This window comes from Anomalospiza imberbis, chromosome 4 (genome assembly GCF_031753505.1).
Source record: "Anomalospiza imberbis isolate Cuckoo-Finch-1a 21T00152 chromosome 4, ASM3175350v1, whole genome shotgun sequence".
In the NCBI taxonomy this organism is placed as follows: Eukaryota; Metazoa; Chordata; class Aves; order Passeriformes; family Viduidae; genus Anomalospiza; species Anomalospiza imberbis.
The window spans coordinates 54,052,302-54,065,265 of NC_089684.1; the positions used below are offsets into that span (position 1 = coordinate 54,052,302).

The window sequence follows — 12,964 nt, forward strand, 5'->3', positions numbered from 1 at the left end:
TATTATTTTAAGCAATATTTTATTTTAAAAAATATCCTCCTTCCCTCTTATTTATTTTACATTCTGAAATTCTTTACCTTTTCCCTGCCATATTGGCTGTGATAACCAGTATCATCTGCTGCATCATTTCTGGGTGAATTAGAACAGCAGGCCAACTGCATTTGCCAGGTAAAACCATACCTACCTACCCAGCCAAAAAATCTTCCAGATCTGCATCTTAGCATTAAAGCTGGATAACAAGAGAGTGGTTATCTGTTACAGTAGATGACAAATAGTTGCATCCTAACTATGTCTGAAATTTTAGACTTTTGCATTCAAAAATTCTGATTTTCCAATATCAGATTCAGATGGTAAAAGCATTTTCACAAGACTAAAATTATTGATCGTATTGATCAAAGCAGTCATCTCTGTACTCAGATTTTGGAGTTGTTGTTTCTGCTCATATGAAAATGCTAAAGAAAAAGCTGCATTTCATCTATCAGAATTTTCAATAGCAATACCAAAACTTGTTGCTTGTGGCTCCTCAGTGAGTCTTAGAGATAGCTGTACAAGCTTACAGCTCTTCCAGGGAGGGGAGAAGGCATTTAAGACTGGTTTTCTGAAACATTGAAGGGGATGGCAAGCCAGAAGGCAGACAGGACGAGTGATTCAGAATGCCTATTTGTATGCATTGCAAATAAGTTCATGCAGTTTTCCTCGTGCCAGTTGTCTTAAGAGACAGCTCAAGTGAAGTGAAGCAGCTGTGCCAGGCCTGGCAAGGGCATCCCAGCCAGAGTTCTGTGCCCAGATGTAAAGCATAAGACATCGTCTGTGGAAAGTCAGTTTGCAAGCAATTCCTAAGGGAGCTTCATAATGCACTGGTGAGCAACGCAAACACACTGCACAAACCTGCAGACCATGTGGTGTGCAGACCTATAAACTAGATTCCAAATCTGGGTTTTTCTTAAAGATATCAGCTGTAATTCTCAGCCTCAGGGCAACTACTTCACACCAGATGTAACAATTCAAGGAACAACTGCTAGGGAAGTGGATAAAGAAAACTGAAAAGGTCCATATGCAAGTTAGTTACTGGTATCAGGAGGATCAGATGAGAAAGATCATTTACAAGGCAAGTCCCCAACCAGCTGACATATAATAACAATATGAAGTCAACAAACACCAGAGATTGAACTGCAGAGTCAAGTAGTGCCAGGGAACTGAGAAGTGGCTGATGCAGAAGAGTAACCCACAGCAATTAGTATAGCAGCCTACACAAGATGCTGCCCTGATACCTGCTGGTATCTGGTACATAGACACATGGAGATGCTGAGCATTCTGAGATGCTGCATGAACCACAGTGTGGTCTGATACAAGGCCCTGAAGCAATTATATGCATGAGATAAAACTCCTGAACTATGAATGGAGACTTTTTTCCTTTACTTATCCAAAAATTAAAGAATAGTCATAATTCATCACCAGCCTTTGCAACAAGGAAAAAATTACTTGCAATGGAATGAGAGGTCTCTGCTCACTGTATATACACTTATACTTTGGAAACAATATTTCTAATACTGCTGTACTAAAAATAAAGCTCACCCTTGATGACCACATCATAAGACTTCACAGTGTATTGACAGAGCAAACTTACTTTTGGGTGATGTTGAAGGTGGTCCCATCCAATGTCCCTCCAAAGCAGTTACCTTTCATTCTCAGACATTTTACCTTGCTTACTAAGTGACTAAATGCTTCCTTTGGTGGTTCACAGAAGTTCCATGTAGCCTAAGGATATTGCTGCAGTAAACCCAGAAGCACATTTTTAAGCTAAAAAGCTCCAGCTGAGACTGCTGTTTCCACCAACTTTTGATGCCAGGTGGACAAAGATAAAGGCTGAGCAAGGGAAACTAGTGCAAGTGATCAGTAAGGACAGCTGGGGAGATTGAAACACAAGGAGAGCAGCTGAAACTAGCTGAATACATGTCTTTCAGTAATACTAACTTGGAAAGAAAAGTGCAGTTTAGTATTCTCTCAGCCTCCAGAAGAGAGTGAAAAAGCATGAGATGGTCTTCTGACAACATAAAGTATAAACAGCCTGAGGAATTAGTGTTGGCTCATCAATATATCTACCAAAGGAAAGGAATACTGCTGAGCCTGGAATGGTTCAATAGCAGTTCAGCCTACTGATCTAGCTAACAATTTTGCTTCTGTTTGCAGGTTTTGCAGGACTGTGTTCTCAGAAAGGTCACCCCAGTCCAGGGGAGTTTCCATAATACAGTAGAGGGTTTTTTGGGGGAGAGCACCATGTAGATACAGTGCAGATCTCATAACTTCAGTCATTCAGGTAACGGCTACCAGGTGTGTGTGGTTGATCTGTGGAAGGTAATTAGATTGTTCTTAGTGATTAAAAACATGGAGGAGTTCATACAACAAAAACTATCTCAGGTTTCTCTGAAAGGAAGGAGATGAACCATAACACAGAGAGGCAGGGAGGAACATATAGTAACTCCCCAGCATGTTTCATTCACAGCAGTGGGGTATCAGATATGAAGAACTGGCAGAATAAACCCAGAGCCTCAGCTCATGGAAGTCTTCAAGAAGCTTTTTGCAATCTACCCACGATCTTCTTGCTCTTTCTCATACAAATGGGCAGATATACACTCCTTCTGCACATGTGATGGGCTAAAGTATTTGGATTCCTGTTAGGTAATAAAAATAATAGGACTTCTAGTTTTGCTTTCAAATACTTACTTTAAAATGCAGATATATGAACTGGTGAAAAGAGTCTCTGCACCATTAGATGCTACTGCTCCTTTATCTTCAAGGTCTTTGATGTTGTATTGCTATGGGTGAGGAGTTAAAGAATGTTAATTACTGCTGATACAGAGCAGCAACTGCTGCTTCTTGAATTCCAATAAACTCTTTGATATCAATGTATGAATATTATAGGAGACATTGTCCCATTGAAGTGATTAAAAAAAGACTGGCAAAAGAGGAAACCATGTGTAGATCAGCAGGCAAGTTGGACAAATATGCTGCAGAGAAAGCTACCATAACTCTTGTCAACTCTGTCCCTTTTGATGTAGGTCGCTTAGGAAAGGCAGAGGCACAACCTCATATCCCCAGCAAAAGGGAAGAGTGGGAATTCTTTGGGGACAAAACAACTGAGGAAGGCATCTGGCACACAGGAATAACTCCATTATGGCAGGCTACTCAGAAGCAAACATTACTTCAGGCGGAAGAAAAAATTTTGGGGACTATTTATAAAAGAGATTTCAGCAGTGGCTGGGAAGAAGAAAGACATTCTTATCTATATTGACCTAGGAGGAAGGCAGGGCAGAAGAACCTGACTGAGACATATTATCTCTGTGCTCTCAGAGGAAAGGGAAATAAGAAGAGTGTCCCATATGTTAAAAATTAATAGGCTGAAGTCCCTATTACAAGGATCAAGCAATCAGTTTCCACTTTGATAACTGTTTTAACCACTACACTGCAGCTTTTGCCTTTCCTGTCAGCTCTACTGAGGTATTTTTTCATTTTAACCACGTATCCAAGTGCCTATAGGCACTGAAGTGGGCCTTCTGGCCCACTCACTTGGGGAAATCTGGTGCACTGCCCACTGCCAGAAGAGAAGTCCTCACCACACCTGAGACCACTTCTGACCCATAGCTCGAGTCCGGCTGAACACAGCAAGTGCACAGCCAGAGCTTCAAGCCACAGCCACCTCTGGAGAAAGGGCAGTCAGAGACCTCCCCTCCAGCTGCCTTGTACTTATTAGCAGAGACCACAGGGCTGTGGCAGCATGACCATCAGCTCCAGGGCCTGCTGCTGACTTAGCAGTCTCGTGTTCTTCCAAATCCAGCTGTACCTTACACTCCTCAAGCACCAAGTACCTTTTTTTTTTTTCTAAGCACTTGCTTTTCTGTCGAAAATAGCCCAAATCCCCATTATTCATGTATTCTTCCAATAGGAGCCCCTGAGTTTACACCAACACCCCCCAGCTGTCAAATACCCATACAACCTGTATGATCTCAATACACACAACCAGTCTCACAAACCCATTTTTAAAGCCACCCACCTCCCAGTGACTAAGCACTCCATCCACATACAGCTTTCCTGTCAGATGCCTCTCAACTCGCCCACTTGTTTGCAGGAGAGATCAGTCAAGGGCTCTATTTCTTGTACACTTCACAGGGTCTGATGTCTCCCATCCAATATGTACAATATTTTAAGCAAGATTCACTAATGAAAATCCAAATTTTTATTATAAATTCACCTACAGATTTTACTTCATAAACCCAGACAGAACAACCTGAATAGGATTTGACAGTAACTTTTTGGCTTTACCTAGCTAAAAAGAAAAAAAAAACCATAATCTTTTTTACTGTGGGTGGATGTGGATGTGTGTGGAAGTGGTATTTTCACAAAGTAATCTTAACAAGTATAGCATTACAGCTATTTATAAAATTAAATTCCATGGCTGACAGTTTTTCTGGGAGCTCAATGCTTCCTATGATTAAGATCACTTTGCTGGAAGTCAGAAGTTCCATACTAACAAAGTCACAGATGGAAACTGAAGTACAGCACTAAAAAGTATTGATATTCACCACTACTAGCTCAGAATAAGACAGCTAACATGCTTTCCCAAAGGTAAACAGGTTTGTTCTCCCAAAGGTGGACAGGTTATCAACAGCAAGAGTGAATAAAAACAAATCTCTTTTTATTCACAAGAGTGAATTAAAAAAAAAACTGCATATACTTCAAGATACAGTAACAGGAACCCCCAATCCCATGGACAAAAATAATAGTGTGCCCAGGCTGAAGTTTGGTACATAAGCCCATGACAACATTTAATACAAGCAGTGCTTCTGCTAACAAAATGTGTTGAAATTATAATTAAGGAAATTCAGGTATAACCATAATCGTTGCACGTTTCCATTATAATGTGAGGCTGTGTTCATGACAAACTCTCAGCCTTACATTCCTTTCTTGGTCAGCAGGACATGGTGATGCTCTTTTCTACTAAAAATTCATGAAATTATTTAAGCTTGGCCAAAGATGTATATCTGTTCAGGGGCTTTTAGTTTACTTGTTTGCTAGCATTATTTATTGATTTATTTACAGCTGGGTATGGGAGACAGGGGAACACTTTCCCCTATTATTTGTCAGCATCTAGTTTTGGCCAGATATAAGTCTGCTGTTGTAAAGCTCCACGTCTAATAGCAGTGCAGCCCTGCCCTACATGCTACTCACAATCCTGTACCAATTTTTCTGAGTCTGGGTTTCTAGTCTAGGCTGCCATTCATTAATTAAAAAGGGCAGAGGACAAAGCTGATGATGATAATGACATCAAAGAAATTAGAAGGGTCTGTGACTTCCAACAAAAGAAAAAAAAATTACTTAAGTGAAGATCCACAAAAACAGATATGTTCTTAGATAAAATGATCTAAAAAAATTCACCTACAAATACCTTTAGTATCTACAATGCTTAGAGCATTTGCTATAGTACATATCTGCATGCACAAAGGAATGATCAAAATTCTTAGACAGCTTTACTGTTCTACTTCGTGTAAAACTGATAAGACAGAGAACAACAAATCTTTGTGTTTAGTCATCTATGATCAGAAGTTGTTCCTAGAACTTTATAGGTGACTGTTTTCAGTAGGACATAATTAATGTCCCTTCTAAATATGCAAATCAGGGACTTTATAGACACCTCCCTCTAGCAAAATCATACTCAGCATGTTCTAAAGTGGGAGACTAGAACAAGCCTATCCTGTCATATAACCAGCAATTAGTCTGATTTTAAAATACAGAAAATAATCTCTCACAGAATTCAGTAGAAAGTGCAAGTTATCAGCATTCAGGAGATCTAAGTTGTTTCTGTTTAGCAACTAAAATTAATTTGAAAATGTTTAACCTGCTGGGTCCAAACCTTGAGTAAATGACTTGTGACTTGAACAACATCTTCTGTAACATAATTAAGAACAATCCTGGTAACAGAGCACTTAACAAGGCACCAGGGGGCCTACATGTAGCTGACAATAGGGAAATTTCAATTATTAAGTTGTAACTTCACAGAACTTACAAGCAATAAGCTTCTGGACATGAAGACCAGCCAACAAAAGGCAAGAAGGCAGGGAGAAGATTTGCTGCAAGGGAAGGTATGTGAAGAGATTTTGTTATTCATAAATGGATCATTATTTTAAAGTCAGGAAGTCTCTACTCCATCCTCTGAGCTCTCCTCTTTTAGGCTTCACTATAACCAAGCCTTCGTACCACATTCTTTTCTATACAAAAAGGCAGCAACCAAAGTAATACCCGCACTAACAAAGCACATTTACAGCAGAACATGACCTGCTGGACTTTGTGGTTGCAGAGCAAAAATATCAAAGGAAGAAATGTCCCTGGCAATGAATACTGCTGCTACTGATTAACAGATAGACAAGCACAGCCTCCCCTCCAGAGATCAGCAGACTTCCACAAAGGCTTTCAGAAAGTTGAAAAACACACCTCAAGGTACACAGCAAAAATCAAACCTGTGTCTATCCCCTCAAACACTTCAGTCTCTACTGAAGTCCTCTCCATGCCCACCAATGCAATGCATCACTGGGTCTCAATACTGTCATAAATACTGTATATTGAAATTCCACTATAACTGGAGGAGGAAATTAACCTGGCCTTAGATTTCCCACAGAAAGCAGAAAAACCTTAACTCAAACATTTGAAGTTGCAGGATAAAAGGTATTTCTAAGGGTATATGGAAAAATCTGTAATAAACAGAGATTGTTATTGTTTATTCTCATATGCAAAGTTAACAGAAATCAATAATTACATAGTACACTAAAAATGACAGTCTAGGAAAATTTAATTTGGCAACCAGAAAATACAAGTGTACATTTAGGACAAATGCTACCATACCCAACATCTAGCAGTGTCATGCTGAATGCCCTTGTTCTCACTGACACAATTCTTCAGGGGTCCTTAGTGAAGCACAGAAACAATCCTTCAATTGCTTTCTTTCCTTCCAGTCTAACAAGAAGTGTTGCCTACACAGAAATACAATACAATACAATACAGGACAAGTATGTATTGCCTAACATTTTTACTTCAGTTTTCCATCATGCACCTCCTCTTTTTATTTGTTAATTAATGCTCCAAAAGTTCATTAACTAATACTTGTAAAAAGTTTTGAAGATTATTAGATAAGGGATGACTATTGTTATCAAAGAACAAAGCACAGGTCATCAAGTGTTGAGCAGATTTGTTCTGCATGAAAAAAGCTTTACAAATTCTTTCCCATCTCTCTAAAAATTCTTCCATATCATGAAAAGATATTGCAGGAAGGACATACTACTTGTCAAGCTCTTCCAATGCTATTTATTGATACCAAAATATAATACTAAATATGGTTGTGGGGAAGAAAATGTTTTAAAAAGTTATTCTCCTATTTAAACTGAAACTGTACATTTTGAAAATACTGATGGATATAGACACATCAATCTTATACTGGACTGAGGTTTGTGTTTGGTTCTACCAGTCTGTTGATTCTCTTCACAGGTGACATGCATACATATCTCTGCCTCTATGACAAAACTGAAACAGATTTGTCAGAGTTGTCACTTTACTGCAACATTAAAAAAAAAACAATAAAGCAGCACATCTGTTGAGAAAACTTATAGGAAAATGTTCATGCTGCTGCAAACACCCAAACCATCCAAGTTCAGGATGATTTCTCACTGCAGCAAGGCCACATGGATGGGCATGCAAAGAACATCCTAATTTAAGCTGATCTGTAGGCAGGCAGCTTTTCTCCAACAGTAAGGGCTGAAGATTTATCACAGTTCCCTGTCTGTTCTTTAAACAGACAGTAAAATGGTACAGAAACCTGCAAATGCATCTCCTAGCAATGGCAGCTAATTACCATTCAGGTTTTAGCTCCTATCCCAGCTGCTCAGGGATAATTACCCCTAATGAAAGTGGTGGTGCAGGCTTCTTGGCTCTGCTAACTTGTCTTAGAATAACAGACAGCCAAAGGCATTTGGCATTCAGTACACCTTGCCACAGAGGAACACTATTGATCCACGTGCCATGGCATCCCATTCAGACAGAGAAATTCAGTTGTGAAAAACATACGATACACTCAAAAGCAGAGGAAAACATCACTCCCCAAGACCAGACAGCTCCTCTGTGCCAAGACTGTCTGAAATGCAGCATGCCCACAGGACAGCACAGCTCCTTAACATAAAGCCATTTGGGGTGACAGATAAATAATGCCCTTATTTACAGAGCAGTTAGGACAGATGAGGGTGCTAAGAGACACAGCAAGCTCAGGTGTGGTTGGGGCAGACCCTGGTCTCTTTGGCCACTTTGGCCATTTACTGTTATACTGTACAAAACACTTCTCACTATGGCAAAAACATCAACAGGATTTATTCCAGCTCAAATTTCCCTTCAGCTCTAAATTTGCTGTTTTAGCAAAACATCCAGTGAGCATCCTATAGGTCGTGCTCCCCAGGGATCAGTGTTGGGCCCAGTCCTGTTCTGATAAACTGGATGAGGGGATTTGAGTGTACCCTCAGCAAATTTGTGGATTACACCAAGTTGGGCAGGAGTGTTGATCTGCTGGAGGGCAGGAAGGCTCTGCAGAGGGATCTGGACAGGCTGGATTGATGGGCTGAGGTCAGTGGAAGGAGGTTCAACAAGGCCAAGTGCTGGCTCCTGCCCTTGGGTCACAACAACCCCAGGCAGTGCTACAGACTGGGGCAGAGTGGCTGGAAAGCAGTCTGGTGGAAAAGGGCCTGGGGGTTCTGGCTGACAGTGACTGAACATGAGCCACTGTGTGCCCAGGTGGTCAAGAAGGCCAATGGCCTTCTGGCTTAGATCCAGAAGTGTGTCCAGCAGGACCAGGGAAGACATTCTACCCTTGTACTCAGCAGTGGTGAGGCCACACCTCAAGTGGTGTGTCCAGTTCTGGGCCTCTCACTGCAAGAAAGACACTGAGGTGCTGGACAAAGTCCAGAGAAGGGCAGCGGAGCTGGTGAAGAGTCTGGAGCACAAGTTCTACAAGGAGTGGCTGAGGAAGCAGGGGGTGTTTAGTCTGGAGAAAAAGAGGCTCAGGGGAGACCTTATTGCTCTTTACAACTACCTGAAGGGAGACTGTAGCCAGGTGAGAAGTGGTCTCTTCTCCCAGGCAACTATTGACAGGACAAGAGGTTATAGCCTCAAACTATGCCAGGAGATGTTCAGACTGGACATCAGGAGAAAATTCTTCATGGAAGGGGTTGCTAAATATTGGAATGGACTGTCCAGGGAGGTGGTAGAGACACTGTCCCTGGGGGTGGCCAAAAAACAACTGGACACAGCACACAGCTGACAAGGTGGAGATCAGTCAAAGGTCAGACTCTATGATCTCAGAGGTCTTTTCCAAACTAAATGATTCTGTGATTCTGTCTTACAGTTTCAGCTCTAGAAAAATGGTATCAGTATTTCATGGTCAAGATATTTTTGTTTGATGGCTTTTCTTTAGATGTGCTACACAGCAAATGGCTGCATAATATTTGCCTAAGCTTTTGAGAAGGAATGATTCTCATTTGGTCTAACAGAAACAGTAGGAAAATAATTCTGCTTGCCCTCTATTTCTACACAGCCAAAAACAACACAGAAAAACCAACATCGAGATGCAACTTTGCATGACAGATCTGGGAACTGATAGGGAACATTTACAGAACATTTTTTCAGGGAGAAGCCTCGGGAATTGACAGAACAGAAGACATATTATAAAATTTCATCTTACTTTGAGTATTTCAAACAAAATTTACCATTTTTTTCTTTTTTTTTTTTTTAACCTTGAAAATATATACTTAATGACTGCAATACCAAGACAGAGCATAATAACAGAAATGAAGGTACAGAGAAAAGGGAGAAAGATACACTCCTAGACAAAATGTGAGGCACAGAGGACTGTCAATAACGTGAATTGATGAGCTGGAGAGATGTGAAAAAATTGTTCCAAAGGATAGAAGAAATAAGGAGTTTCTCTGACAGCAAGAAGACTTTTTGATTTGCCAAGGAAGTGGTCATCAAGATGAAAGCACAGGAAGCTGGGAAAAGTGACAGAGAAAAATATGAATTGAGAATGTGGAAGAATTGTGGAGCCTCTCCAGCTTTTTTATTTTTTTGAATGTGAAAATCATCAAGTCCTATTGTTATTGAGATGAAATGACATTTTTGCCTTTAAGTATGAAAAAGAAAAGGAACAAGAAAAGGAATAAGTACTATGATGAACAGCTATGAACATAAAGTCAATAAAAAGTATGGTTGAGAGAATATCCAATCAATACACAAATGTTATAAATAATGTTTTGGACATAATACTACTTACTTTTTTTCAGTCTGCATATGATAAGACTCAGTAATGCTGAAATTTATATTTATTTGGCAGTTACATATTACTGGCCACTTTCTATCCCTGTCTTTGGAAAAATCAAGTACTTCCTAGCAGTAGAGACTACAGGAGTCACAGTTCTTTTCATGCAACACTGCAAGTTTTGCATTCTCCCTGTGTTTGGTTGCATTCAAAGCTTGCTTAGAGAGATGCCTAAGTTGATGGCCCTTAATTCCACAAAAATTGAATACCATATTGCTAATTTATACTTCACAAACACTGAGAAATAGAATGTGAGACCCCAGAGACTGTAGGTTCCCAGCACAGCTGAATTTTAACATCCCAACTTGTGAGTACACATTGTCATTTACATGTTTTAAAAATACATTAATGATTTGTAACTAAAGTTAAATAAAGGCCTTCTGTGCTAAAGCCCAGGACAAAAATGGGAAAAAAATCAGAATCATTCTTGGTGCTCCTTCCAATATCTGAATAATAAGGGGTCTCAAAGCACTGGATGACCTCATTAAGAAGTGGCATGGTTAAATTGCAAAGCATTTCACTATAAATAGAGCAACTACAGACAATGCTGTACAACAGAAACTAATTTAGGTCTTAATTCCATAGATCACTGATATGGTAGGTTTGGCTTTGCTGGCATTTAGGAAATGATGTGAATGCTATTCCAAATCCCACACCTGTGCTTCAGAAGAACACCTTGTACTTAGAGCATTCCAGGATGTGCACAGACACATATAGCCCTATTTAGAAAGAACTTACTCTGCACTGATAGTACGCGCACTTCAGTCTTTTTCTTTCTCTTAAAAAAGCTGTCAACTGGCTGATAAAACTTTCTTTGCTGTCCCTTGGAGATTACCAGTTTATCTAAGATTCTTCTCAATTACAGCATAAAGGAACTCTCCAGGTCCTCACACATTCACTCCATCCATCTAGTGTGACACCCCCTGCTCTGGTTAGGAAGAAAGGATCTTTATGCTTGCAGGTTCTGCACGCAGGGTGATATGTGACATTGCCACCTAGTTCTCAATAAAGATCACCCACTCCACTGCACTCAATTTGCTTCCCATGAGCTGTAACAAATGTTACTTATTTCTCTACACTTGGGGGGAGAAAAACAACCTTAACTAAATTGGGGCTGCTGGTAGGGAGGCATGAAGTCCAAGTAACTAGGAGACAAAATGATTTTGTTTTAACCTTGTTCCCTCCTCCTACAGCCCTACCACAAAGCCTGGTGGTCTGAGAAGGGGGATGTAACCTGCAGATCTCTGCACCGTGCAGCTGGCAGTGAATCCTCCCTCGAAGCCCTTACGAAGGTACTTACTGCTTCAGCCACAGCCTTGTCTGATCTGAATGGCAAGGGATTAAAATTAAAGGATCAACAGCATTCAAAATTACAGTCTTCTGTGTCAGCTAAGTGTCAGACAAGGCAATAGCTCCAGTCCACTTCAATTAGTTTAATTCCCATTTGGATTGCATCCACCCTCCATCTCAGTGAACAGCCCTGTTGCCTTGTCTCTCTGCCAGACTACTTGGCCTTCTTACATGATGATATACATGTAGAAGGATGATTTCTAGGATACAAACCAAAAGGTACACAGTTTATTTTATTACCAAAAAAATCATGGCTTTGTCAAGGATTCTGAACTCCCCCACACAAGTAGATTTGTCCTGTTTCATGACAATACCTGCGCCTAATTTAACACATCATTTTAATTATTGCTTAAAATCAAATAAGCAGCACATTATTTCTGTCTCCTGGGAGAGACTGCAATTTACATCTCCAAAAATCATATAATTCACAGCAAAATTGAAGTCCCAGTGTGTATAATAATTTTCTAAATCATACCCACCACTGTCAATTAACCAAAACCTATCTAAACCATTCTATAATGCCCTAGATAATTTAAACACTAAAATAGCCTTTAAAATCCCATAGAATAAATACAATACCTCATCCAAGATAAAGTGATTATCATTTTCATTTCACTCCTTACACAGCTCCTAATAGGGCCTATTCCCCTAATATATGTCCACAACGTCCATTAAGGATAATGAGAACAATGCACATGAATCAAATGGGAGACTACAATTCACATTTTCTGGTAGGGACCAGACCATGACCTCCCTTGCCACACAAGTCTAAAATAGTTCAGCTGAGCAGTTCCTCCACACCTTGGCAAATGAAAGCAGACCAGAATCTTGCCCCAGATTCCTCGTATTTACATAACACTAATGAAATCAAATATTTAAGGAAATAGCTTGAAAGAAACCTCGAAAATCTTCATGCAATGCAGAGAAATAAAGGAAAATATTGTGACTAGCTGAAGAAAAGAGAATATATATCTACTGCAAGTTTATGTACTAATAGACAGACATATTTCTAGATAACTTTCAAAATAGATATGAGTTACCCCACAGCTGCTAGTGGTGTCATTCTCCTTAGTGTTCTGAGTTGCAGGATCAATTTAAGCCAGCCTAATCTTTTATAAAAGATGCTGTTTCCCAAGTTAAAAAACACAGCCCCCTGCAAAACAGTCAGTGGACAAATGCAACCTGTAAGCAGCAGACTTTCCAGTACAATTA

The 12,964-nt window shown here is 40.0% G+C and overlaps 1 protein-coding gene across 10 annotated transcripts in view; it reads right to left on the minus strand.

The window, feature by feature from the left end:
- The window catches only part of SORCS2 (sortilin related VPS10 domain containing receptor 2), a 540,320-nt gene that overhangs the window by 402,034 nt on the left and 125,322 nt on the right, over positions 1-12,964 (minus strand). For 3 of the 10 annotated variants that reach the window (XM_068188616.1, XM_068188617.1, XM_068188618.1), the window contains exon 1: positions 1,628-1,760. The exons of 6 other annotated variants lie outside the window; for them this stretch is intronic. Coding sequence is in view for 1 of the 4 variants with exons in the window: in XM_068188614.1 (XP_068044715.1) it covers positions 1,576-1,593 (18 nt within the window). In the remaining 3 variants the exon portion in view is untranslated. Of the gene's footprint in view, positions 1-1,575; positions 1,761-12,964 lie in introns of those variants that run through there. One more of the 10 variants, XM_068188614.1, reaches the window with a different exon arrangement.